This window comes from Argiope bruennichi, chromosome 6 (genome assembly GCF_947563725.1).
Source record: "Argiope bruennichi chromosome 6, qqArgBrue1.1, whole genome shotgun sequence".
Classification (NCBI taxonomy): domain Eukaryota; kingdom Metazoa; phylum Arthropoda; class Arachnida; order Araneae; family Araneidae; genus Argiope; species Argiope bruennichi.
In genome coordinates this window covers 130804609-130823193 of record NC_079156.1, presented here as the reverse complement: position 1 = coordinate 130823193, position 18585 = coordinate 130804609, and the positions used below count along the sequence as shown (strand labels likewise).

The following is an 18585-nucleotide window of genomic DNA, read 5'->3' as shown; positions in this document are numbered from 1 at the left end:
TCAGCTTTTACAAAATGATTCTTTATTTTATTATTGCCTTTTCTAGTGTTAAGGAAATTATCTAAACATTACAATAATCATTTACTATTCAAGTGAACAGTAAGTACACAGAAAGCCAAAATGGAGACCCATCACTTAATATAAACATGTTTTTAGGCTACAGACTGATCACTATGAAATTAATAACCTTTTTGAATATAGTTTTATTAAGTGTAATTAGATTATATATTTTTTGTTATTCTGTATTAAAACACTTTAATGTCTAGTATTTTTAATATAAAAACTATTTATGTTTAAAATCCTCTTAACATATAAAACTTTTTAAATTAAAATTAAAATAAAGCCAAGGGATTTTTAAAAAATGCCAATATCTAATTTTCTCTATAAATATTTCAAGCACCAAAATAAAAGAAACGTTTTAATGAATGTCTTGAGATAATTAAAAAATAAATTTTCATTAATAAAGAACATGAAAATAAAGCAAATCGATAATTTTCCGGATATGGATTGTTAATCTTCTGCTTTTAAACTCCTCTTTTAAAATACAGAAAGAATACTGTTAGGGTATTCATTCTTTAGTGTTCCTCATATATGTTCTTATTCTTTAACAATAAAAAATATTCCTACAAATAATGTATGAAATTAATGTAAACGATTTATTGAAATAAGAAAATTAAATTGTAAAGAAAAGAAAATGTTACCAGTTTGTGTATGTATAATATCAAAGAATTAAGAATAATTTAAAAGTATCATCATTACCTAGCCGCGGAATTTCTTTAAATTTCTGTATTTCAAAATCGTCTATTCAGTTATTTATTAAATTTTGAAAAGTTCAAGGGGAAAGAGAAAAAAAATGTTTGGAAAATGAAATTCTTATTTTGAAAAAGTAAAATTTTGAAATAAAAAGTGGTATAAGAATATTTCATTTGAAAATTTCTGAAGGAAAAAAAAAATTGTAAAATTTTGATTAATTTCTAGTTTATTGAATATTTGATTACCTTTTGGACTGTGAATGCAGGCAATATTCTTTTTCTAGTCTTAAGTAAGTGTGCGAAATTTGGTTGAATTCGTTCCTGTTGTTTCGAAAGAGATGTGGAACATACATACACAGAACATTTTTTAAATATTTAGATGCAAGTTCAAATTCTTTTCAAATACAGTACACTCCCGAATATCCGGCTTCCGTACTATCCAACCTATTTTTTTTTTTTTTTTTTCTTTCTTCCCTTAATTAAATGGGGAAGACAAGGCGTCTATTAAGTAATCTAATAAGGACTTTTTCAAAACCTAAAAACTAAGTTTTGACTCTTATCTTAGGGTTACCTTTATATATCTGTGTAATCATTTATCAGTGAAAAGTAAAATCAATTTGGAAGTTAAGAATTATTTCCTAATTGATTTTGTTTTTCACCGATAAATTATTTTGAATTTATTTGGAAAATAAATTTAAAATTAAGAATTAGTTATATGATTTACGTTAATGTTTTGTTTATGTTTCCTTCATTTAAGTTGGGTATTACAGAATGTATGTTAAAATGTGAACAGTTTATATCCTTTAACTTACTTTTGCTCAAAGAAATTCTTGAAACTGGGCAGTGTAGTGTATAAATATGTATAAACTACCAGTGCAGAGCCTTCTATTTTAACTCGACACGTTACGTACTATTGCTTCAATGATTCACGAGCCACGGTTGTGTTCATATTGAGATAAATGGAGGTTTTGGTACTCAATAAGAAGTGGGAAAATGCGCATTATAATAATGAGTTTTGTTATAAAAATGTTGTCTTCTGGTATTGGTGGGCAAAGCAATGAATTCAAAGAACTCCGGCCTATCCGGCCAGTCCTTCCTCCACATTAAGCCGGATGGTAGGGAGTGTATTATATATCAATTAATTTGAAATACACTTAGATCATACTCAAGCTTATTGAACTGAGTGTCGGGATACTGTATGATGCACATGAACTTTCCTCTTCCTGCCAAACTTGAGTTGTAAGTAATTATCATTTTTTTCCCGCGTCCATCGGAATCGGATGCTATCCTTTTCTTTTATTAATTACTTAATACAGTCACACCTGGCTTAACGATCACGCTCCTCTGAAAAGGAGTGATTTGCATTGCTAGCAAAACAAAATGGTAAAAGGAGGGCGAAAAACCCTCCTATGGTCCCCCTCTCCTTCCCAAGGAAGGCTATGTTTCGCAAAATGAGCGTTAAGAAAATATCTTAATGTCCAAAAACCTTGCCTATATTTCGACATCAGTGTGTGTGTTACGCTTTTCTAATTAATCTAAATATAGCTCCTCGTTCAGATTTGTTAAATATATACTTAATTAAAGTGTTAAAAGAGAGGTACTTAAGTAAGTGTCATGGTTTCACATTGCGATACGAGGGACAAATATTTCAATAACACGCAAACACAAATGTTAGCATAGCCAGGAGCTGCATTCTGTATCAAAGTAAGAAGTTGTGCCGGAGATTTCGTCCGAGAAGAACTGCCTCAGTCAGTATAGTTTTAACTTTCTTAGTGAAATAAGGAAGGCGCTGAATGCATGGGAAATGGTTGCATCATATATGGAGAAGAGCCACCCTCATAAGGAAGTAGATATGCTCGCAACAAACTTATTGAATGCTGATGCTTTTTTATTTTCTCCCAATTTCGAGGCATAGGCGAAAACAAATGTCTTTAGACAATTTCCTCAAAAAAATTCATTTATGATACAAAAATTTTTTTATAATATAATTTATTCGTTCAATAAAAAAAAGGAGTGGATTTTCGGCGGCTATTAGGAACCATTATTTCATAAACCATTTTTACACCATCTTAAAGTTCACGAAGTTATCTTTTCAACATATTAATTGAAAATATTTTTGAGTAATATTTGAAATAATGCTTTTCGATCTTCTGTGACATGCAATCCAATTCCATTATCTTATCGATTCGTTTCATCACCAAGATTCGTTTCATCATCAGCAATTCATCACCAAGGTTTTCTATTGTTAAACCTTGGTGATGAATTGCTTTTTCTTTTTATGTATTAACTGTAAAAGGGAATATCACTTCTAAAGTTTTCAGAGAATAGTATGTTGATTATCCGATAAATAATGACTCAATTGTTTACTAAAATATAAATGATATATGTTTATAATAAACCACTTTTTCCCCCCCTTACTAAATATATTGTAAGCATCACTAAAAGTGATAAGTATATGCAAAGAAGATAATTTTTGAATTTTATCTTTTGAAAGCATTTGCATTTCTTAGATAGTTGGCTTAAATGGTTCATTTGCTTCACATTTTTGTAGTTTTAATTATTCATTACTTCTTTGGTTTTATGCAAAAGGAATGATACAAAAAGGAATTATACCAATGGATGTGGCCTCCCCAAACTTTGAACCTTGTTTAAGGTCATGAATGCCTTGCATGGCATTGGCGAACAATAGTTATGAAATATTGACATGCATTTACCTCTTTTAATGAATCTATCATATGATTATTGGCGATTTATCTCCAACACTCAGTTGATAGTACCCAAAAATATATGTTCAATTGTGTCTATGTAATATACACAATTGTGTAAAAATATATGTAAATATGTGTTTAAGACGCGTTTTTTTCCTACCATTTATTGAAATCAAAATTTGACACAGAACTAGATTTGTAATAGCAAAATGATCTACAGAATTTGATATATTTAAGGTTTTGAATGATCGTGTTGACATGCTTGTGAAAATACAGATCTACACATGATCCACCCCTTCTCGGATTTAGTTCCACATTTGATGGGTGTCTATCTACATTTTAAATGTTGAATCGATGTACCGAAGTATTTTTCATCTAGCTCTCTTCACTTTTATTCGGACGACCGAACAGAGACTTCTTCTGGAGGAATTCTCCTTACTACAGACTATGCATCAGATTTAATTCGTCTAGTTCGAAGCGTTTTTAAATTATCTTTATTACAGGCAAGCATACAGATAGAATGCCAAAAATGCGTTTTTCAAACTAAGAGAGGTTTAAATCGTGAAAATTTGCCCACATCTCAAGTTTGCATTTTTTTTTTTTTTTTTTTTTTTACGAATTATACTTTCTCTATATTTTGCATTAAAACTATAAAATTTGCACGAAAGTAAATTTGGTATCATTGAAAATACAATTTTAAAATGATTTAAAAACCAATCTTGTCCAGTAATATTTTCGGTAGCTTTCGTGGAAAAATCGCCAAAATCTTGATTATTTTTAATTCATTAGAATTCTAATCAAAAACTATAAAAATCGCTCCTTGGTATGCATCTCTGCTCCACAAAATATATCTATATCAAATTTGGTAGCCGAGTCAAACAGTCAGTCCTATAGAGTGCCAACACTCATGTTCTTCTCTTTCGTTGCAAAGTTCTGTAAACCGAAAATATATTGAATTTTTTTGGGGTCCATTTCCATATCAATGTAGCATCTGGGAAATAGTATTATTCCATAAGGACGCCAAATGGAGTCCAATAATGAAAGCAAAACGATGAAAAAGTCTGTAGGTAATGATTCATTTTATTATTTTTCAAAGCTCTCCACTATCAGCATAAAAGCACAATACCCGAAAACAGGAACTATTCAACCAGTTACAATACTTCTATTTATATGGCTTAGATAGGTGGTAACAGGATGACTAAAAAACGGGGTGTAATTTAAAAAAAAAAAGGGACTATTTTTATTTATTTATTTTTTGTGAATAAATTCCTTTCTATTTCACATGGTACAATTTTTTGAGTCATGCCACCCACTGCATTTGAACGATCTGTCTGTCCGAAAACTGAAGAGAGAAAACATCATTTATCACAGGTGAATGATGTTCACCTGTTTCTTCCGCTTTTAGATGCGGATCGATAAATGCCGCATCGATTGGCGTCATGCTCAGACCGCAGAAGTCAAAAACGGGGGAGGAAATCTCATCTTCCGGGAATCGGGAGAGGAATCTTTTATATCGAGCTGCGGGAATCTTCTGCGCTTTTTCTAAACGCTAAGATGATCTTTTTAGCTTGGCACTCTTTCTGTCATGCTACTTTTGACTCGACATATTTCTGCATTGAAAGCTATTAAAACGGGTTACTTTTTGAATAGTAACTCAAATGAAAGAATATTTCAAAATGTCAATGAGTTAAAAATGAATCAGATTTTAAGTTATTTCCTTTTTTGCCGGATCACATTATTTTTTTTAAAAAAAAAGACTTTTTTGTTATATCAATTTTATTTACTTGCTCATTTTTCTTTATAGAGATTAAAGTTTTTAAAATGAAATGAAAACATTATTTTTAATATTGCTTTTGATTATTGTGACTGAGGCATATGTATCCCAGCGTCTTAAAAGAATGTCTATTAACACAAAAGCATTGTGTCGATCACCAAGGACATAAAATGAACAAATATAATAATAAAAATGAAACCTTGATGAATTTTAAATGTAGAGAAACTGAACTTAGCATCAATGTCGCTATGTTTCATCTTAAAATAGTGTCAAATGAAATGTTTTTCTGACTTATTTTCATTGAATAAATAATTTATTATTATTCTATTTTTATCCATTTATTTATCTACTTTATTTTATTGAAGTTAATTTTCATGTTAAATATTTCTTTTCTCTTGTCTGTATGTTTAAAGTTATCTAAAAAACGCTTTGAGCTTAATAGATAAAATTTGGTATACGATTTTTATATCAAATATGTAGAGTTTTAACATATTTTGAATAAAATGTGTTCAGGGGAATTTTCTGTCTGTCCGGCTATTCGAATATAAGTTAATATGATAACTACAAAATGAGGAGAGCTAGATAAATAAAATTTGGCATACAGATTTAACATCTATAGTGTAGATATCTATTAAATTTGCAGCAAAATCCAACAAGTGGTTGACCGTCTGTAGGTCTGTACTTTCAGAAATATGTAAATGCGATAACTCAGAAACGCCATGACTTAAATATTTCACATTTGATACGAGATTTTGTGACCACAAGGGTAGTTTTGTTCCAAATTTCTATCGTTGGGAAAAACGAGCTTGAAATACTAATTTTATTTTCTAATGCTATGAATCGTGTGCCAGGTATTCAGCGCCAAAACAGTCGCCAAGGATCACGCGATAAATTCAGTAAAACTGCTAAATTCTAAACGCTAAATGTTAATACTTTGTAACTATTATGCATCATCATTATTTTTTACTATATGAATTAACTTTTTTTGTTTTGCGATAGCAGTTTATATTAAAATGAATGTTTAAGAGAAGGATCTCATTAGCATAACTGCTTATATAATATTGCAAAAGCTGAATGAATGTATTTGTTTGAAAGATTTACAGTGAAAAATACTACTGATGGCTAAAGAATTAAAAAAGAAAAAGTTTTATTAATCATATGGCTCGGATTTATTTTATGATTTGCTATTTTCTTGTTCTTGTTGCAAAAATGATAGCTATAAAAGAAACTGAATTCAAATATATATTACTTTTTGAAGAAAATTTATATTTAACGTATTCATTCAAAAATACTGACAAACGTATGAAATCCAGATTTATAAATGAGCAATGAGATGTTTATTATTCGTGAGAAAGAAGTGTGGGTTCATTTTCGAATTTCTCCCGAACTTTTCAAAGTTAAAATTTGAAACCGAAAGAATATCGGAAAATTTAGAGGTTTTCAAAAAATGAAATATAGCTATGAAAAGATCTAAAATGCTGATTTGATTTTATGTGAAATCCACATTCATTATAACAGAAAAATAATTTTTGTATGTCAAAAGCGAAAGGTTCGTTCCAGAATCGAATGCTGCATCATGTCAAAGATACAGAATAGATGTGGATTTCTCTGCAATTAACATTTATCGGTAAAAAATTGCCTCGTTTTCAAATCCAAAAACAATTCGATGACGATGCTGGTTTGTATGATCTTTCTTTTTTTTTTTTGGACTTACGGAAGGCTCCGAAACTGGATGTGATCAAATGGTGTATGAATGAGAAATTGATTGCTAATGAGTATGTGTGTTGTAAATGTGGGAAAAAGATGAATTTGGTTGAAAGGATTGATTTGAATGATGGATGGATTTTGGTTTTTCGTGATAGTGTGCACTACATTAAAAGATCTGTGAGAAAGGGTACCATTTTTATGTATTCTTTTTGTGCTTTAAATATGTTTAATATTTGCTAATCGGGGGGTTGGGGGGCTGCCCCCCCCCATTAGAATCGTTAAAAGGGTTAATTTTTTGTCTGTTTTATCATTTTTTAAGTAAAAATTGCTTTATTTAGTTTTTTTAAGGATATTTTAATTATTCTGTGTCGGGGGGTTGGGGGGGCTGGCCCTCCCATCACAATCATTTTTTAAGTAAAAATAGCGCCATTTTGGAGCAATCTAAGATGGAGGACATTTGGCAAATTTTGTAGCATTTGGCGATATTTTGGCGAGGGTCCGTACCTTAAACTTTACTTTTACCACATTTTTAAGAACACATGAATGAACATTCATAGACGTTGCAAATGCTTATTGAGCTTCTTTTTTTTATTGCAACATTAGATAAAACTAAGTCATTATTAGATTTGCCGACAAGGAACAGTCCGTTTAATGGTCAACTTTCATGAATATTCTTCTCATTTTCTTATATATGTAAACAGGATAGCACAGTTTCTGTGAAGCTTCATGTGCAATGAAGAAAATTGAATATGCATTTGAATTCTTTTCCTTTGATCAGATGGGTGTGAAATTTGGCACAAATTTACAGTCATGATGTCAGGATAACAAGATGTTTACTTTTCCTGGTGCATTTTTGAGTTATGGCGTTCACAAATGCGTGAATATTAACCGACTGTCACTAGACATTTCGATGGATTTGAGCGATTTGAAAAATCTGATGCACAACTATATATCAGATTTGATCCATTCAATGCATTGCATTTGTGAGTTACCGCTTCTCCCATTTACGCGACGAATATCACACTGACGGATTTCATGAAAAAAAATTGACAAATCTCCAATTATAATAATAATAATAATAATAAAAAAGACCGTGTTCCAAATTTCACTCTTCTGCCTCATTGCATTATTATGGTGTTCAAAAAAATTTCTTCTTTTTCTTCCGATTCAGGGACATTTGACACTTGGAATCCATCAAAATCCCGAGATCGAATTTTCGGCCAGCTGTAACACTTTCTTTTTCTGTTGCTTTGTTTTTCCGGAGAAGTAAAAAACAGAAACGATGTTATAAAATTTTTTTTCAGAATGAAACGCATCTTAGAGATAGTTTCATAATTTTTGTGTTTTCTTGTGTAACAAAAGATAAAAAATAATGAAAATCATCTAGAATAAGAAAAAAAACAACTTATTAATAATAAAATTACAGCTGATTGATAAAACATATGGGGGGGACATGAGTCTATTCATGTAATTGTATTGAATAGTATCAAGACAAAATAGGCCTTCGGTCAATAATTAGATTTTTAGTTACTACAAATAGCGTGGTTTAGATCACTTAACATGAATAGTAAATTTACGTTTTTGACATCTTCTAATGTAAGAAAATTTATTTTTTATGTTCCAAAAAATCTTGCTCCGTTTCTCAGAATAAAATAAATTGGTTATCAGAATGAAAGCTTTAATGTGTTCTGCTTATCGAAAAATCGCCTTTCATCACTCCCCCACCCGAATGGAACTTTTTTAAAATTAGCAGTCTGGTTACATAACTCATTGACTTGAAAAAGAATTCGTGAAATTTAAAGAAGTAGGGCAACGGAGCGGAAGTTAGGAATTTCATTTGATTTTAGAATCTTGCAATTCCTCGTCATAGTTGAAATGGATTTAATTAGAAAATAAAATTAATTGCAAGAATGATATTTGAATAATTGTATAAGGAAAAACTGAGTTAATTTCGAATTTAGAAAATGGATCGTTGCCATAATTATAATTTTTTTTTTAAATTGGAGTGAAATAAAAAAAGTTAAATAGACAAAAAAAGGTTATAGCAGAAATTATCTCTACTAATAATAAAGATTAAAGTGTGTGTGTTAGCATTCTATTGGCCAGACCGTTTAATTTAGAGTTACTAAACATGGTACATACATAATATTTTGGAGGGTGGAAATGTTATTTTAGAAGGAATTTTGTAATTTTAGTTGGAATTACAAAATTTAATCCATAAAAAATTAATTAATTTTTATGGATTAAATTTTAATCTATAGATGGAATTTTTACTCCATAAAAAATTAAGGTGAATTTTGACTTTGACATTTTTCGCGATAACTTCCAAAAATAATGTCGCACAAAAATAAATTTTGAATCATTTCAAAATTATAAAAAATTTCTTTTTCCATGATACCAGTTTAATAGTTGTGTGGATTTTTGCAAGTTATTGGGCCGCGATAACCTAGTGGTAAGGTCTCGGCTTCGGAACTTGATGGTTAACAGGTTTGAGACTCGATTCCATAGAAGAACCGTTATGTAAGCGGGTTTGGTTCATGTTAAATCTGTCCGTTCCAAGTGTCCTTCCGCCGGTGTGGCGTGGAAGTTTGGAGAGGAGGTGCCAGCTCAAGTGTCGTCATCGTCATCTGACCGCGGTTCAAACTTACGAGATCAGTCCCAAAATAGCCCTAGTGTTGCTTTAAAAAGGGACGTTAATATAATTAAACTAATTTTGCAAATTATTAAGATATGTATATTTCCAATAATAGATAACGTTGTTGTCCTGAAATTCAAATTATTTTCATTGTTTCGTTTGGTATTTAATCATGTGTTTTTCTTCCGATTTTGAAATCTAAAGAAATATTCTACTTAATATTTGTGTAGTTTACAAGACGAATAAAAAAGTAAAGTCGCAACATCCCAAAATTTAAAAGATGGATGCATCAGGTATTTAATTTTTCAATACACTATGTTTTCATGGGACTGATCACCTTTAGAAAGTTCCATGCACACCATAAACGGAACTTAACTAAAACTTTCCTCCATAATGTGTGTTATGCGTAGATATCCCTATGATCCTTTCCAGAGACAATTATGACTATCGAGAGGTTTGATAAACATACGTTCATGATCCTGGATTATAAGGAAGTCAATAACTCTTACAGAATAAGGGTTTGAAATAATATAGGAAGTGCTTCGTCCAAGTGACACTGGGCAATAGCTTGAGTTGGATCCTAATGATCTCTTACGATGAACGAACCGAGTAAGATGAATACTAATCGCTTAGATTTTGTTGATGCGTGCTTTGATTTGCAGAAGTTCATTTCGGGTTTAATAACAACTCTTAATGCTTTTACTTAATAATCCAGAGGAGGAACAGTAAAAATATTTGGATATAATCTAAATATGATTTACGCCATTATAAAATTAGAATGAAACATAACTTTGATTGTCTAAGGATTGTCTGTTTAGGATAATTTTGATTGTCTAAAACCATAACAGAGAGATTGTATTTTGATGACTGATATCATGGTCTGGATTATCAAGGCAAAATAGACAACGAATTAGGAGTTTCCGAAATTTCGAATGGATCTTTTACGATATTTCCTGAATATATTAATTTTAAACTTTCATTTAATTTACAAGGACCATACGCACGAACTTATGCAAATTCAAATCAGCTATCGAATAAATGATAAAATAATTTTTTAATATTCCTAATTAATTATTTTACATTCTTTTGTTTAAAAAAGTTTTAAAGATTTTTGATTCTGTAATTAAATTGTCTAGATTGTGTTCAAAAAGCTTTTTCTGTTATTTTATTTAAAATTTTAATCTTGATTTTTTTTTCCTTATAAAAAGCACTGAAGTCAAATATATTGAAAGAGACCTATAATTAAATGATTTTTAAGTTTATCAGAATTTTCTTCATAAAACTGCTTATACAAATAGTTAAGATTAATAAAATATCTGATGTAAGAAGTTAGAGATCGGAAAAGGGGCCTATCAAGATTTCATCGCCTAAGGGGTCCCTAAATGACTTAATCTGGCCCTGATTCAAAAAAAAAAAAAAATTGTTACCATCAATAAAATTTGCTAAGTAGCAATGTAGTCATAGAGCCAACCCATTACGAGCACTTCATGCTAAATGCGATTATCTGTGTGGAAACGGGCCAGAATTGGCGTGGCATAGAATGCAAGATTCGATATGAAATATGTCTCCATTTCCATTTCCTCACGCAATTTGGAATGAGCTTTGCACCTCCTCTGCTGACATTATAGCAGCAGTAGTTAATGGGTGAAGATGGCAACCATGACTCTCTCGTGAATAAATGCTAAACGAAGAGTAAAATTTCTGTACTTTATCGAGATTCTCATTGAGGAATTCAAAGAAAGTGGAAGGAGGGGATCGGGTTTTGAAGAAGGATAGGAGAGAGTAAACGCTTTATATTTCTAGAAATGAATGGATTTGAATATCGTGGAGCAACCATGTAGCACCAGCCTAAATAGATGCACTACAAAATAAAATAACGTGGAGAACCATCATGCTATTTGCAGCTGAAGAATGTGGGTAAGAGTATCATCTTTCCCACATAAGGCATGGCTGCTGATAAATCAGGGAATAAAGAGAAAATTAATTTTGCTGAGGGTTTTTTTTTTTTTTTTTGCGGGATAAAAAATAATTTTGTTAAGTTAAGCCGAAAGTCAAAATCACAACAAAAAGAAGTAACTTCATGAAAGATGCCATCGAACGGCGTATAGTCTTTTATATTCGGATACTGAGGGAAAAAAATCCGAATGTTACATAGTCATTTTTATTTTCTCCTAAACGAAATATCGATAAAATATTGTAATAGTCAAAAAATTCGAATTTGAGATTTTGAATGTCAGGTAAATGAAAAAAAAAAAAAAAAAAAAAAAAAAAAACGCCATTAATTCCAATGTAGATTCAGTAAAAATGCTAAATTTACTCTTAAGATCAATATTTCGAAACTATTGTTCACTAAACCATGCAAAGGTATTTGCGGTTTCACTCAAGTTTAATATTTTATTCAAGGAGAAGGAGGAAGATAATATCTTTATTAATGAGTACGCGAGAAAGTTTTGTGTAATACTATATAAATAGTGGAAAGTTTTTCCTTTGCTGCTGACTTCGCTAGATATTTCTTCATTTTCGTTCAATCAAGCGAGAAATCAAGATCAAATTGTGAAATCAACGAAAGAAACCCGAATATTGCATGCACGTTTATAGCTTGCATTATCGATAATTTTCAAGGGTATAACCGTCCCAAATTTTATCACCTGATGACAGAAATATTTTAAATAAAATGTGGAACCACAGTCAGAAAGGAAGCTTCAGCGTGGCCATTTTATGTTTACATGATGCACATCAAATTAACGCTCTAATTTTATTGTGAAATCCGATGTACATCCTTTATGTGCGGAGCTGCAATATTACATTGCAACACAACGTAAAACAACTTACATGGTATATGCATTTAGTTTTATCATGTAACAGTGACATAACGTGAACTATTTTGTTAATTTCTAGATTCCGTTCAATCATGATACTTTCATCAATAATATTTGAACATAAATTAAATATTTTGTGTATTATTTCATGAAATGGATGAAAATTTACACTAAGTCTAGTTCAAGTTATCGTTATAAGGTTTTATACAGATGGACATTTTTTAAAAGCTTACTAGTCGTTTATAGTGATCAGCTGGTCCACCGGGATTAATGGGTGCTAAAAATTCCTGTTGTTTCCTCAACAAATTAGTTTTAAACTTCAAATTTTGATATATGTATATATAATGTATGACATCAATTATTTCAAAACTCTTATATTATTCTGTTTTTCAAAATATTGCTGTAAAATAAGCTCAAAATATTTTCTGACTGCACCTTTATTCATTCATTTATATCGCAGGAAAAAGTAGCAAGATTTTAAAATGCAAAAACTTAAAAAAAAAAAAAAAAAAATCCACCATTTCTTGAATCTGAATAAACTTAAAATTTAATTTTAAATACAAAAAAAAAAAAATCAAAATATTTATTAAGATATCCGACTAGGTTGGAAACATGAATTTGGATGAAAATTCGAATTTTTATTTTTTTGAAGGTTCAAAAAATATTAACGTTTCTATTTCTAATTATATCTTTATTTTGTCTCTATGTCAGAAATCAAATTATGATAAATTATTGATATGCAAGTCATGCTTATTTGTAAGCATTTAAAAACTTTAAATGCATTTTTTGAAGAACGAAGGTTTTCATAATTCTACTGTACGAGTATCGTCATATCTCAAAAAATAATCAAGACATCTTTAATAAAATTTATAATTAGTGCGCGTTATGTTATGCAGAATGTAATGAACTGTATATTTGATATTGAATGCTCTAGAAGTGGATTTATTGATGATTGTTTAATGTAAATAGTTTTGAAAAATTCCAAAATTTCATAGATAATTTCATATATTGCACAAAAATTTTATTTTTGAATATAATACTTTAATAATAATTAGTTACACTCTAAAATATGTTACACATGTAGTGGTAATAATTAGTTACACTCTAAAATATGTTACACATGTAGTGGTACAAAGAAAATGAAAAACATTAAAAAAAAAAATTTTTTTTTTTGAACAATCGATGTTTTTGTAAGCAAATGCTAAAATTTACATCAAAATATGCTTTTACTATAAAAGCTACATGTATATTTAAATGATAAATGATTTCCCTTTTCACCATTTTATCGTTATATTAATAAAAATCATATAAACATTAAAATATTATTTTTTGGAAAATTCCACACCGAACTGAGTCGGATACCTTAAAGGCATGTCTTATATTTAAAAATATTCAACATGAAAAAATTCGCCGAATCCTCATATCTGTATCACAACAACGGAAAAAAGCTAAAATGAAATACTAGTAGCAACAATGCGAACGGTTTGATTGGGTTTCACTTCAACAATGAAATATTTTGTTGTAAAATAAACTTAAAATATTTTTTTCTTTTGAACAATCATAGTTTTTCTAAATAAATGCTAAAATTTGCATCAAAATATGCTTTTTCTATAAAAGCTACAAATATATTTAAATGATTTCCACAATATTTTACATATTATTCCTTATACATTCCTATTACATATAATTCCATGATTAAAATAATTAAAAATAGAAAAAAAAATTATGTAGCAAAAAAACTTTGCATCATTGAAAAGACAATTTTTTTTTTTTTTTTTTTTTTTTGTATTTTAAGACAAAAAAAAAATTCTGCTATAATATTTTCGAAAGTTACCGCATAAAAATTCCCAAATTTTGCTTAATTTTTAATTAATTAAAACTCTAGTTAAGAATTCAAGAACTCACTCTGAGGTGAACGTTCTCTCGTACTAAAACATATATATGCCAAATTTGATAGCCTTAGGTGAAATGGATCTGGCCTTTACAGAGCCACGCATTTGCACACATTCATCTTTATTAGTAGTAGAGATAGAGGTATATGTAGATAAAATAATTTTTTGGGTCATAATTTTTGGAATCCATGGAATAATTTTTCTTAGTGCTTTATACAATGTTCGTTTTTATCGAAAAGGTCTTTTATTATCTAATGCCACTTAAATTATTTCTGGAGTTGAAGGGATGGGGATTTAATAGAGAGAATTATAATAAGAGTAATTCCTTTAATTTTTCTTTCTTTCTGTAAAAGTTTTAAAACGCTAGTCTTTTGTATAAGGAAGAGATAACTTTTTAAAATAAATTTTTTTTATTAGGTAATTTAATTTATATATAATTCTGGAAAATATAGAAACCAGAACTGTTTTTATTTAGGTTTTCTTCAGATAAAGTGCTGGCGGAATGTATCCAATGGCTGAAATCTTATTTTGATTCTGAATTTGAATCTGTAAAGAAGTCTCTTCCTCCTATCTGTCCTACGGTTTATGCCTCAAAAGGTAAATGTATGTCTTCTATTAAAATTCTTTTCTTCGTTGTTTCTGCCCCCAATAGGTGCGTTTTATATTGTCTACACTGCACTATGGACGTATTATTCCCAAGTCAGTATCAAAATTTAATCATATTTAAATGAGAGAATAAAATATTAGGATTTTAAAAATGGCTATCTATGAGTACGTGCGTCTGCACAAAACAATTTGATATTGATGAATATCATAATAATTCTAAAAGTAATGCGGGCTTGGGAGAGCATTTAAGCAGAATATTGTTACGAAATTTCCGGGGTTCGTTTGAATAGTGGGAGTTATATGGTGTGGAGAACACTCAATCAGCAGGCGACAGTAGAAAATGAAACAACGACGTTTATTTACACGAAGACACACAGGACAGCAGAAAGACGACAACTATATACAGCACAGAAGACGATTATCGTCAGCCGAGACGTGCAGCAACAACAGCATACACAGCAGCATATAACGAGACTCTACTGCAGACAGTAGCGCACAAATTAGTTCAGCACTAGCTTCACTCCGTCGCTGCTCCGCTTATTGGAAGGCCAGTTCTTTACCGTCGATTCCGACTACTCTGTCCTAGCAGCTGCGGCTGCCTCCTTTTATAGGTCCCAGGAGGCGGGGCTAGAAGCCTCTCAACCAATCAGGAACGTTCGAGGCGTATCTCGGTTCCTACTGGACGAATCGGGGAAATTCTCGATATTTCGGGTAAAATCTATTTTGGCCCCAAAGTCGCAAAGTTTGTCGCCAAGCTCTGGAACCTCCCATGGAACCAACTATGCTGGGAAGCAGCATCACAGGTTCGTAACAATATAAAAACTGCACTGCCATTCAGCGCATGATGTATTTGCAGTGCGGATATATGAGCATTTGATCTTCGAATTATCAATATCGATGAGAAAGTTAGAATATTTCGCAGCATATGATTCCTCAGGACAAAGGTTGGTATAAAATTTAGAATTCATTATTTTTTTAAATATATTTATTGATCGAAAGAAAATATTATTTTATTATGTCTTCGAAATCCTTGTGAAAGTAGAACTAAAAATTCAATTTTATGATGAATCAAAGAATTTTTTATTAAATAATTCTTTATTGCATAAATTATGAAAATTATTCTATAAGGCTTCGATGCCGAACAATTCTGTTTTCTTTACTCATATATATATACACATGCTTGGTTTCAGTGAGTGTTCAGTGAAAGTTTTTGTATTAATTAAAGTTTAATCACTTTGACTTTAATTTAAAATTCAAATTTAACAGGAGCTCACAATTTATTAGAGACACACACGTTACAATGTAGAAAATAGTTTAAGACTTCTATAATGGTATAAGTTATATAAGTACCAAAATTTGAATCTTAAAAATAATTTGCTTAAGAGAACGTTTCACTAAATATTTAAGCAGAATAACTTAATTTTAGCGATCGCTGGTATTAATTAGTATTAATCTCAGTGAATCAACTGGTCGCCAAAGACGACTAATACTATATTTTTAATATCTCAAGCACTTTTTGAATAAATTTATTCATTTTTTTTTTTTTTTTTGTTCTTCAATCAATTACATTTGCTTTACTTTTTGCTATTTATGTTTGGCACAATACGTTATATTATGAAATTCATTTTTTTTTTCGTTGTTTTGAGCTATGTCATGTCTGTGTATTACTCTTTCATACACCTGCTTAATGGAGGCTGGTTTTGTACTATAAGGCTAGTTTAATTTAACGAAAAGGAAAGTAACATTATGTTCATTTGAGAAGTTAACCTTTTTTTCTTTTATCTCATAGGAAAATTCACTGCATGCGTATGGAAAACATTGGCTAGCAATGTCCCCCCGGGTGAGACGGTGTCATATGGTGCTCTGGCTGCTCTTTGTGGAAGCGAGGGCGCCGGACGGGCAGTGGGCACTGCCATGGCCACCAATCCTATTCCACTGATAGTGCCCTGCCATCGAGTGGTTCGATCCGATGGGACATTGGGACAGTATTCTTGTGGAAACCACATTAAGAAATGGTTACTAATACACGAAGGCGCCATTCAACCATAAGCCTCACGTTCGTTTTCTACATTATGTTCCTGAAAGTGAACCATCACTGATTGCCTTTTCCATTTTAAGAGCCAGTAAATGAAAGTATCTTAACAACTTTGTTTCAGAAAGGTCTATATAAATAAAGCCTTTTTTTAAAAAAAGTTTCCTGAAAAATTTTGATTGCATTTATTAAATTTTCCAATTACATGTCATGATAAAATAAAGTTTATATTAAATTTCAGTCTTTCGTTTTTTTTCTTTTGTTTTTTTATATATATTTTCTGAATTTTTATTTGATTTTTATTACTATAGGAGAGCTTGAATAATTCGAAAATAACTTGGCCACAAAATAATTAAAAATTCGAATTAAAGGAAAAAGCTGATTCTAAAAATGAGTAAAGCAAAATGTAACGAAGATTTTTTAAAATTAGAAATTGCTGTTAAGATTTATTTTTAATACTGTTCAGTTTTAATTAATATTACATAGTTAATAAACACAAAATCACACTTGCTGTCACAAAATCATATACCGAATTGTATGTGTTTGTCATTGAGTTTTTGAATTATGTTTGCATGGTTTTGAAATTAGAGATCGATAGACTTACAATTCTATGTTGTATTTAGCTCAAAATTTGATAGATATGTATGCTATAGATGTTAAATCTGTGTACCGAATTTTATCCATGTATTACCGGTTTGTAGTCATCGTGTTAACTTATATTCGAACAGCCGGACAGCGAAATCTATTCGGACTTTCTCTAAATAGATTTCGCTGAAATTTTAATGAAAATCTTCACATTTAGTGTGAAAATCATATATCAAATTTCATTTGTCTAACATAAAACGTTGCCTTTATGACAAACAGACCAGCGAACAAGCATTTTCCGAAAATGTTTTTATTTATTTATTTATTTTTAACTCTATGAGGTCAAAAACGTGGAAATTTGTCAAAATTTCGAGTTCAAATTTTTTGACGATTAAATATTATTCGTATATTATGTATACAAAAATACAGAAGTATACAGAAAATAAAAAAGTTTGTAAAGCTTTAATTTGGAATATAAGAGTTTAGATGACAAAAATAATAATAATCATTTATTGATGATTAAATACCTCCTGTGGATATTCTTTGAATCTAAAATAGTATTTTTTAGTGATGAAGTAAATAAAGGTGTAAATCTACTATAAAATTTGATGTCGAATCTAAGAATAACGGCTTCTGAATTCTGTAGAATTTCTCAATGGGTACACATGAAGTTGGATCCGCAGAAGTTGGATCTTTCATTATGGTATTAACTTGGAAGTCAAGTCTTCAGCCAATGAAGAGTAGAAAAATTGTGCTCCTGAGTCACTGCACTGATAAAAATAGTAGCAAAAATATTCAGAATTTTGTGGATGTTGGCGTACATAACAATGTATATATTTCCTATGTTTAGAAAACTGAATCTGGAAGTTTTTTTCATTGTTAATAATGATTCGCTTCCATTTTTGAGATAATAACATAAGCTTTTCCATTGCAAATGTGGCAGAATATCCACTGAGGTCTTGGAGAGTATTTATTGCAGAGTTAATCTTTTATGGTTTTTTTTTTTTTTTTGGTTTTTTTTTTAGTTTAGGCAGGACGATTCGACGCTGAAATAGATTAACAACCTGCGAAGAAA

General features: G+C 30.3%; 1 protein-coding gene across 1 annotated transcript; it reads left to right on the top strand.

Annotated features, from left to right (window-relative positions):
* Positions 1–11467: 11467 nt before the first annotated feature.
* LOC129972066 (methylated-DNA--protein-cysteine methyltransferase-like) lies at positions 11468–16942 on the top strand. Its single transcript, XM_056086046.1, has 3 exons — positions 11468–11493; positions 14763–14884; positions 16683–16942. Exons 1-3 carry the CDS (start codon positions 11468–11470, stop codon positions 16940–16942), a joined length of 408 nt encoding a protein of 135 aa, XP_055942021.1.
* Positions 16943–18585: the final 1643 nt, after the last annotated feature.